This window comes from Rana temporaria, chromosome 1 (assembly GCF_905171775.1).
Source record: "Rana temporaria chromosome 1, aRanTem1.1, whole genome shotgun sequence".
Taxonomy (NCBI): domain Eukaryota; kingdom Metazoa; phylum Chordata; class Amphibia; order Anura; family Ranidae; genus Rana; species Rana temporaria.
This window is the reverse complement of record NC_053489.1, coordinates 489,912,261-489,922,786: the sequence shown is the minus strand read 5'-3', so window position 1 is coordinate 489,922,786 and position 10,526 is coordinate 489,912,261. Positions and strand designations below refer to the sequence as shown.

The 10,526-nt window shown below is 42.7% G+C and overlaps 1 protein-coding gene across 1 annotated transcript in view; it reads right to left on the bottom strand.

Annotated features, from left to right (window-relative positions):
• Nucleotides 1–5,807: 5,807 nt before the first annotated feature.
• The window catches only part of MYOZ2 (myozenin 2), a 142,169-nt gene continuing 137,450 nt past the window's right edge, over nucleotides 5,808–10,526 (bottom strand). The window contains exon 7 of the mRNA XM_040347172.1: nucleotides 5,808–6,121. Coding sequence (XP_040203106.1) covers nucleotides 5,887–6,121 — 235 coding nt within the window. The 3' untranslated portion in view covers nucleotides 5,808–5,886. The remainder of the gene's footprint in view (nucleotides 6,122–10,526) is intronic.

The following is a 10,526-nucleotide window of genomic DNA, read 5'->3' as shown; positions in this document are numbered from 1 at the left end:
TAACATTTCAAACCTTAGGGTGGAATCCTTGACTATTGGTGGGGGTAAATAGAATTGGGTGCTAGTCACTTATAGAGTCATGTTAAAGAGTCAGTTTAGAGAGTTTCAGAGAGCTCCACAGAGGTAGCCATCTTTCTGCTCCACTCCTTCTGGATGTACCTTCCAGCAAGTCTGCATGAATTCCATTGGCCCAGACTTAAGCCCCTCATTCAGCAAGTCCCTCTCCTGGCAGAAGCGGAGGGGGCAAGGACAAAAGACCATTCTCCAAGGTCAACTCTGATACTTATATCTTTCCCCAGCATGCTTCATTGGTAATAACCCTCCTAGTGATTTGCCATAAAGACCGATTAGCAATAAGAATGGGCTTGGGTGTGTTAGAATTGAAGCACGGTACACCGGCAAACATAGGCAGCATGTGTATGTGCAGCTGCCAGTCGGGAAATGCCTCTCCGCTTATGATTGGCGGTGTGCAGTGATGGCTATCCTAGCCCGAGCCCATCGCTAATTACCAATATTGTTTCTTCTTGCTCTGTCTGCTAGGGACACTCCATAAAAACCGACAGAACCAGAAAATAGTCTGAACTCATGTGAAGCCCAACAAATACAGGGACAATAGCAATCAAAGCTCAGGATAACTACAGCCTAGCTACCCACTAAACTTGGACTAGGGACACTTCAACCTAAGGCAGGATCCCTATGCTAGCATGTTCACAGATTCTTGATAGAGATGTGGTCTTATCCCCCGAGTATATAGAAGCAAGCGTGCAAGCTCTTGGAAGTGGCATTATGATAGAACGGTTAAAGTATAACTAAAGGCAAAACTTTGTTTTTAGTTTTGGATAGAGTGGAGAAGGATTAGAACACATCTCAGGTTTTTATTGATGAGAGTCACCCTCTCTAATGGTCCTGTTTACCATTATCAACAAAAGTAAAAGAAAATTACACATTTTGGGTTGTCGCCAGAACAGGAATAATGGGGAAATCTTACAGCAGAGGCACTAGTTCTAGTGACTTTGGTGACAACCAGGGATTCACTAGCTTGCTGTTTTGGCTAAGGGACAGGAAGTGAAGGTAAATCTCCCCAATGGCACACAGATGGAAAAAAAATAAACTTACAAGGGTTATTACCCTCCCTTACTCTATCAAAAATTAAAAAAAAGTTTTACCTTTAGTTCTACTTTAAGATCTACAGATATATGATTATTTTCTTGGGTTTTTAGACAGATTTCACCATTTGGGTCACATACAGTATTTCTCCCATTGACACTAAGGCCTAGTACACACGAGAGGATCGATCCGCGGAAACGGTCCGGAGGACCGTTTCCGCGGATAAATCCTCTGGCGGATTTTGATCTCATGGTTGTACTAACCATAAGATCAAAATCCCCGCGGAATTCCCTCCGCGGTGACGTGTCGCGCCGTCGCCGCGATGATGACGCGGCGACGTGCGGACGCTGTAATATAAGGAATTCCACGCATGCGTCGAATCATTAAGACGCATGCGAGGGATGTAATCGATGTAATCGAACGGATTGATCCGCTGTGTCTGTACAGACCAGCGGATCAATCCGCTGGACTGGATTCCGCTGGGTTGTACACACCAGGGGATCTATCCGCTGAAACCGGTCCACGGATAAATTTCAGCGGATCGATCCTCTCGTGTGAACGGGGCCTAAGCCACACCGTTCTGTTATGTAATTAAATATATTAAATCAACACTGAATAGGTGGTTCAGGTCAGACATCCGACTGACATCAACAACAGGAAAAAAATAATAATAAAATAGTTAGGATTGTTTGTGGATTTTCAGTCTAGATTTTTTTTCAAACACGTACAGCACAAATAATATATTTTGAACTAATATATATTTGTTCAAAAATGTCTGAGGAAATGTTTGCTTGAATCACTATTAATCATCCTTACAGAGCATAAATAGAACAAGGCTCATTTAAAATGAAATTCTGAATCACAGAAAAGAATGAGGAAGTAACAGTTATTGGTATACATATATTTACATGTGTTATGTAATGTCTTCCATTTGGAAGCACATGCAATATGTCATAAAGGTAAACTCCACACTCCAAATGGCTAAATTCATTGCCATTTGAAATCCACTTTGCCAAACTGGAATAAACATATGTGAATAGTCTTATCTGCAGGGGGATTTATAAATCTTTGTACATTTCTATTTCCAGACAGTTTTGTGATTCATACACCTCTTACAGACAGCAAAGCCAGGAGTGTGACAACTCAGGAGTTGATTCAGTGATGTAACCTTCTGCCAGCTGGCTGCTGAATGGACAATGAAGTAGGAGCAAAACAAGTCACCAGTTCTGCTCACTCTGATCCCTCCTCCTGTTAGCATGTATCCTGCCAACCGTTTACAGCATTCATATAGTAATATTATCACGTTTGTTGTATTACTATTGTTTATAGAACCATTTTATTTGTACTGGATATTAACATTTACAATTTCAGATTTATACATTGTTTCAGCTAAATAACATTATATTTATTTTTTAATTGTACATGCCATTAGTTATTCTTATTCGTATTTAAAAAGAGACTATGTACATTAATCCATAACAACCAATCAAAATAATTATCACTTCAGGCTGATTAAACAAAGCATCTAAACACAGGATCCTGGTTGGTTGTTGCCCATTGCTGTTTGCTTTAGAGTTATGAAACTTTTCCCAGTAGTAGTAAGCTATAGGTGAAATAATATTTAGTAATTTAAAAATTTTTTTGCATTTTTTCCTTAAGGCCCCATACACACGATAGAATCCATCCGCTGAAAAATCCCAGCGAATGGGTTTCAGCGGATAGATCCTATGGTGTGTACACTCCAGCGGATCTGTTTCCGCGGATATTTATCCCCTGGGATGGATTTCCAGCGGATAAATATTTGATGACATGCTATCAAATCTATCTGCTGGAATCCATCCCAACGGATGGATCCGCTGGTCTGTACAGACTCACCGGATCCATCCGTCCGAAGGGATCCCCCGCATGCGTCGTAATGATTCAGCGCATGCGTGGAATTCCTTATATGACAGCGTCGCGCACGTCGCCGCGTCATAATCGCGGTGACGGCGCGACACGTCATCGCCAGAGGATTTCGTCGCGGATTTCGATTCGATGGTGAGTACACTCCATCGCATGGAAATCCGCGCAAATCCTCGAGAGGATTTATCCGCGGATACGGTCCGCTGGACCGTATCCGCGGATAAATCCTCTCGTGTGTATGGGGCCTAAGAGCCAGTTCACACTGCGGCGGCACAACTAGAGCAGTATTATTTCTCATGGCACGACTTCGGGGGCGACTCTGCAAGTCGTCCTGGAGACGACTTCAGAGGCGATTAGCAAAATGACTTCTGTATAGAAGTCAATGCAAATCGCCCCGAGCCGCCCCCGAAGTCATACAAGAACCTTTTTCTAAGTCGGAGTGACTTGCGTCGCTCCTATTAGAACTGTTCTATTGCAAGTGTGAACCGGGTCTTAAGGAAACCTGTGCTTTGCTCATTCAAGACAAAGAAACAGGCTTGGTTTTATCCCCCAATTAAACATGAGCTCGGGCACCCTCTGAACTCATCTCCATCTGAACTTCCATTTTGCACTATTTTCTAGTCCAATCAGATGTGAGCCAGGTTGTAGCGCAAATAAAAGTTCAGATAGAAATGAGTTTGTAAGACGCTTGAGCTCAACTCAAATCCTCATTAGCATAAATGTATCTATACTTCACTCCCTTGCTGTTTCATTTACTCTCTGCTCAGAGCCAAAGCAAATACCCTACACTTCCAGGTATGGAGGAGCAAGTAACTCACTTCAGGTGACGCCACTAGGCCAACCACGGCTGTCACAAGGGAAGTTCAGCCTTTTTGTTTTGCTGCTCATATCAAACATTCATCTTCCAACTATGAGGGTCAGGTTTGGAAATAGATCAAGGAAGCTAATTAATATGCGCAACAAAAATGTACTGTTTTCACACTTGTTATACATCAGGTCCTCTGTAATGAGTATTAACACAATTACCAACAAAGCAGTTCAGTTAAGTAGCCACTATGTTTTTTTTGATAGATTGGGGAATCACACCCCATCCCTGTAGCCACAAGCCACATCTAAGCCTGGTCATACAGCCTGTAAACTACTGGAAAATGGATGGTCTTTCCTTCTATCAATTTATACAAAAAGAAAGCGTGAATATAATAGCGTAACTGAAATCCATGGGGTCCCGATACAACATTTAACCTGAAGTACTCTCTTATCCTATACAAAAAACGTTCTCCAATTTAGCCTCCTAGGTGCTAATATTTAATTAAAGCCGAACTCCAGGAATTCAGCCACTTTGTAAAATTTTCAGACATACTAAGAGTTAAGTCCAACAAGGTGTGTGCCACCTCTTGGACGTATCTCTTTTATATACAACTGAGAGCTTTATGGAGGATACATTATGGGGCTGTGACAGGAGAGACCCTTTGTTTTCACACACAGCTGCTCTGTCCTCCCCTCCCCTCTGCTGCCCATTCACAGAAGCCTTTGCACTTTGTGAATGAGTTCACATAATACAAAATACTTTGTGATTGGACAGGTGGAGAGCAGCGACGGGTACAGCAGCTGCATGCAGCAGGACAGAGGGATGAACTCATAAGGTAGCTACTTCTCCTTTCAGTCATCCCATTTCCAACCTTGTCTTTTCTCAACATGTTACAAGAAAAGCAGCTTCGCCATATGGAATCTGGTTCCACGTGATAGTTTAAAAGAGTTTCACCTTTTGTGCTGTGATACTCCAAAGACACATCAGATGTTGCTGTGTGTGCACTTCTGATTGCCAGTTGTAAGCTATAGATCAGACGCTGATAGTGTGTTACATCCTACAGCAGAAATTATGGATTTAATGCAGAGGTAAGAAGGAGAGAAAAGAATGATCCTAAAAGCAGATAAAAAATATTCGCCAGCACACTATGGATAGCAGATAACGTCCCAAAAATGTTTAATACAAAAAGGCATTACAAAGAGTGCAACGTTTCGAGGCCACGCAGGACCTCTTCGTCAAGCATTACTTGCCTGACGAAGAGGTCCTGCATGGCCCTCGAAACGTTGCACTCTTTGTAATGCCTTTTCTTGTACGTTATCTGTGATTCATTGTGTGCTGGCGAATATTTTTTATTTGTTTGATGGTTCCATTGCCCAGCTGGTGATCGTTTCAGCACCCACCTTCTTTCCACGAGCCATTTTCAAAGTCCAGGACCATGTGCGATTGGAATATTGACTAGATGATCCTAAAAGCAGGCTCTTCAACTGGGTATTTGAGTACCAGGGCCTGCACACAAAATGGTCTCCATTGTAATCACAATGGTCATACATACAGTACTCAAAGCTAGCTATGACTGTTCCTTGGCAACGATCGCAGCCACTTTTTCATAGCAAACATTTTGCCAGTATGGATATTAAAGAAATACAACATGGATACAGAGGCAAGAAGCAGTGTGGGGTCAAAAGGCAAACAGAAACCTAATCTCATGTCTTCCCTAAACAGTACTATCTAGGTCAGGGATCCTCAAACTACGGCCCTCCAGCTGTTGCAGAACTACACATCCCATGAGGCATTGTAAAACTGTGACATTCACAGACATGACTAGGCATGATGGGAATGGTAGTTCCTGAACAACTGGAGGGCCGTAGTTTGAAGACCCATGATCTAGGTAAAGCTCGGGAATATTACAGCTAAGGTCCAGGTCTTACATTGCAGTTTAAATAAATGTTCAGTACAACACTGAAAAACAGAAAACTGGGAAACAACTATCTAATATTCTAAATGGCAGTTAAGTATATTTGTATACAGTTTGCTTTCTAAGTAGAGTTTCTGGACAAAACAATTTTTATTCACAGATCATCAGTCTCTGGAACTTCAGGGTTGAAGAGGATGTCAGTGGACACTATAATGTTGGGATGTTGAGATGTCCATCCTTGAGGTGCTCTATTAAAGGATTTCCTTGACATTAAGGCGTTTGGTATCATATCAAATGTGAAGTCATTCATAGGTGACATGTCGAATTCTGGCATCTTGAATGTAATTATCTTGGATGCTTTTTCAAACCCACCAAATGGAGTAGCCGCCCTAAAGTATAAAGCAAAAAAATAGCAGCATGTGAATATACTAAACAAAACAAATCCATTAAAGCGGTTGTAAACCGCATAAACTTTTTTTTTTTTCCCCCAAACCTGCAATGCAAAAGGCATAATAGGCTAGTATGCATCGCATACTAGCCTATTATGAAATACTTACCTCGGAACGAGGTGTGTACCACTTACCTGGTCCACGCCGAGCAGGATGTCATCTTGCTCCGGCGTGTCTTCCGGGTATCGCCGCTCCAGCGCTGTGATTGGCTGGAGCGGCGATGACGTCACTCCCGCGCGTGCGCGCGGGAGATTTAAAATCGGCAGGGTCCGGCGATGCCGGTCCTTCAGCCGTGGAGTCCCCCCTGCGCATGCGCCGCCCGCATTGCGGGGGTAATATCTCCTAAACCGTGCAGGTTTAGGAGATATTCTCCTTACCTACAGGTAAGCCTTGTTGTAGGCTTACCTGTAGGTAAAAGTCCAAATAGTGGGTTTACAACCACTTTAATATGCCTTGACCAATCATAAGGAATTTAAAAGTATTAGAAGTTACAGTTGCATAGTTAAAGACTAATCAACCAAAATGGATATTTTCAACAGGTGCTGATGAGTAGATTCACTCAATGGCCTCTTAAGCCCTGTACACACGATCGGATATCTGATGGAACCTAATCCGATGGATTTTTTCATCGGATATGCGGAGAAGCTGACTTTCATCAGTCCTGCCTACACACCATCGGTTAAAAATCAGATCGTGTCCAACGCGGTAACGTAAAACACTACGACCTGCTGAGAAAAATTAAGTTCAATGCTTCCGAGCATACGTCGACTTGATTCTGAGAATGCGTGCATTTTTGACCGATGGATTTCCCCACAGACAATCGTTTTTTTAACCATAAGAAAAAGTTAAAACAGGTTCTATTTTTTTTTCACCGATGGATAAAAAACCGATGGGGCCCACACACGATCGGTTCGTCCGATGAAAACGGTCCATCGGCTTTATACTTTTTTTGAGGATACCAGCTGTGTGATTTACTGACTGTAGTCTCTGGTTCTTTTACCTTCCTCACAAATTCTCACTACTGCAGATGCAGCAGAAAGAGTGCCAATGGTGCTACTGCATTTTTCAATTAAAAAAAATGGACTAGTAATTATAGTATGTGAGACCCATTGAAGTTGTTGCTGGTGATGGTACGAAATGAAAACTGAGGATCAGAGAACTTACTGACAAAAAAGAGATTTAACCAATCCACATCTGCCCAATGATTTAAATATCACTTTAGGGCAGGGATATGCAATTAGCGGACCTCCAGCTGTTGCCAAACTACAAGTCCCATGAGGCATAGCGAGACTCTGACAGCATCAATTATGACACCCAGAGGCAGAGGCATGATGGGACTTGTAGTTTGGCAACAGCTGGAGGTCCGCTAATTGCTTATCCCTGCTTTAGGGTATATTGATCCTTTAAAGAAAAATTGAAAGCACACATAAATGCATGTATTAAATGTAAGTTTAACCACTTCAGCCCTGGAGGATTTGGCTGCCCAATGACCGGGCCATTTTTTACGATACCGCACTGACAATTGCGCGTTCGTGCAACGTTGCGCCCAAACTAATTTGACGTCCTTTCTTTCCCACAAATAGAGCTTTCTTTTGGTGGTATTTGATCACTTCTGCGGTTTTTACTTTTACTTTACTATAAACAAAAAAAGAGCGACAATTTTGAAAAAAAAATCAATATTTTTTACTTTTTGCTATAATAAATATCACCAAAAATATATAAAGAAAAACATTTCTTTCTCAGTTTAGGCCAATATGTATTCTTTTACATATTTTTGGTAAAAAAAATTGCAATAAGCGTATATTGATTGGTTTGCGCAAAAGTTATAGCGTCTACAAAATAGGGGATAGATTTATGGCATTTTTATTATATTTAGATATTTTTTTTTTACCAGTAATGGCGGCGATCTGCAATTTTTATCGTTATGGCAGACACATTGGACACTTTTGACACTATTTTGGGACCATTGTCATTTATACAGCGATCAGTGCTATAAAAATGCACTGATTCGTGTGTAAATGACACTGGCAGAGAAGGAGTTAACCACTAGGGGGCGAGGAAGGGGATTAAGTGATTCTAACTGTGGGTGGGGGTGGCTGGGTTGGGCTACCAGTGACACAACATTGATCACTGCTCCCAATGACAGGGAGCAGTAGATCAGTGTCCTGTCACAAGGCAAAACATGAAGCCTTGCTTAAATAGGCATCTCCCCATTCTGCAGCTCTGTCATATCGAAACCGCGTGTCCCGCGGGCACGGTCACGCCTGCATGGCGGCAAATTCAAAGGGATGTACAGGTACGTCCCTTTACGCAGCCGTGCCATTCAGCCGACGTAAATCTACAGGCGGCAGACACCAAGTGGTTAAATTATGGATGTTGAAGGTGCAATTGATGTTTATGATGTAATTGTTCATCATAATAGCCTTGTACAAAAGATGATGTAAGGCTCAGGGACAAATGTTTCTGTTTGTGCAACAAACCAGTTAAAAGACAAGGGGTAGTCGCTAACATAATATATTAAAAATAGCAAAAGTTTACAGTTGCATACCACATATATGGGTAACGGGTCCAGTTCTTTTCAACTTTATTAATGGTATGTGGAATGAAATAGATAGTAACAGGGCTTTTTTTTTGGGCAGGAATTTGGTGGAACTCAGTATCACCACCACTGGCTCTGGCCTCTGCTCCCTGCTCATCACTATCACTTGTAAACACAGATGTCCGGCTTCTGTGTTTACAAGTGATAGCTTGTCTCCCAGTGGCTCCCACAGATTAAATCTCCCGAACAGACAAGGGAAATGCAGGTGCCTGTGCTGCAGTGAAGTCACAGGCGGGAGAGGGCACGTGGTACGTTGCACCCTCCGTGACCTCCATTTTTCCCTAGTGCCTGGATGCTGATGCCCCTGCTGGATGATCTCCATGCAAGTGTGAGAGGCAGAGCCGCCTACAGTGTGCGGGAGATGGGTTAAGGAGGTGGGGGGGGGGGGGGGCATGGTTGAGTTACTGCACCTATTCTCTGAGGAAAAAAAGCGCTGGATAGCAATATTGTCATATTTGCTAATTAAACAATGATATGCATGGTAGTAAAAAAAAAAATCATTAGGATAGTGATATACAACAGAAGGTTTATTCCAAAATACAAAATAACAACATTGACAGTTAAATGGAAAATAAAATCTAAAGCTGAAATCCATTAAGCTTGAAACATTTTTGCAGTAGGGCTGCGCCCAAGGGTTCACTTTTCCTTTAAGTGGGCAGGGAAAGTACGGTTACTTACCTAAATCTCCACTCCTGCAGGCTCATCTGCACTGCTAGCCTGTTCCCTGCAGCCTCTTCTCCCCTATGTTCCACTGGCCTGAGGTCCTGACATCATAAAGAATTATGTCGGGACCATGGCGCTGCATTGCACGTGAGGATGCCAGAGCAAGGGGGAGCACCGTCTGCAGGGAGAGCGGAGGGCTGGATAAGTAAAAGTGCTTTAACTGTCTCCCTAGGCTAAACAATAAGTTAACCCCAGCCCCACTGCAAGGGGAGAATTTTCAAGTAATGTGTAAAGTAGAATATAGGGTTATAGCCAGGGCCAGATTAAGAACATCATGGGCCTGGTGCTTAGGATTTTGGTGGGCCTTTTATTAAAAATAAATAAATAAATAAATATACAATTTTTTTTGTTATAACAAATTAAATTAAAGAGAGAGAGAGAGAGAGAGAGAGAGAGAGGATAAGAAATAGAGACAGAGAGAGAGGGGATGAGAGAGGGGTGAGAGGTAAGGGAGGGAGGATGAGAAAGAAAGGGGGATGAGAGAGGATGCGCATGAGCATGCATGGGAATTACATCAAAGCAGGCCCAGCCAAGACAAGTGACCAAAGGCACAGAGCCCAGAAGGAAGACCGGGTGAAAATGGAAGTGCCCGGGACCCACCGGACTGATCACAGATCGAAGCACTGGAGGGCTCAGTCTGTGGCCCTTGGGGAGTGCCTAAGTGCACAGTTGCCAAAAATATTTTTAAGGGACACTTTTTTTACAAGTGCTATATTTAGAGTAGCTGAGATCCCCTATGTTCCCCTATGTTCCTCTATACATCACAGTAGTAATCACAAAAGTGTGTCAATTCTAGAGCTGATAACAATAGGGATTTTCAGTATAATTTTAAAGAACTGTTTTTGTGGGTAAGAGGCGTAGGAGGGGAGTATGGACGGTATAAAACTGGGAACTATGTGCAGGTGATAGAGAGACATGTGGAGGGTCTAACAGTGGGCACTATGTACAGGGGAGGAGTGTGGAGGGTATGACAATGGGCAGTATGCACAGCAGAGGAGTGTGGAGGGTATGACAGAGGGTGGT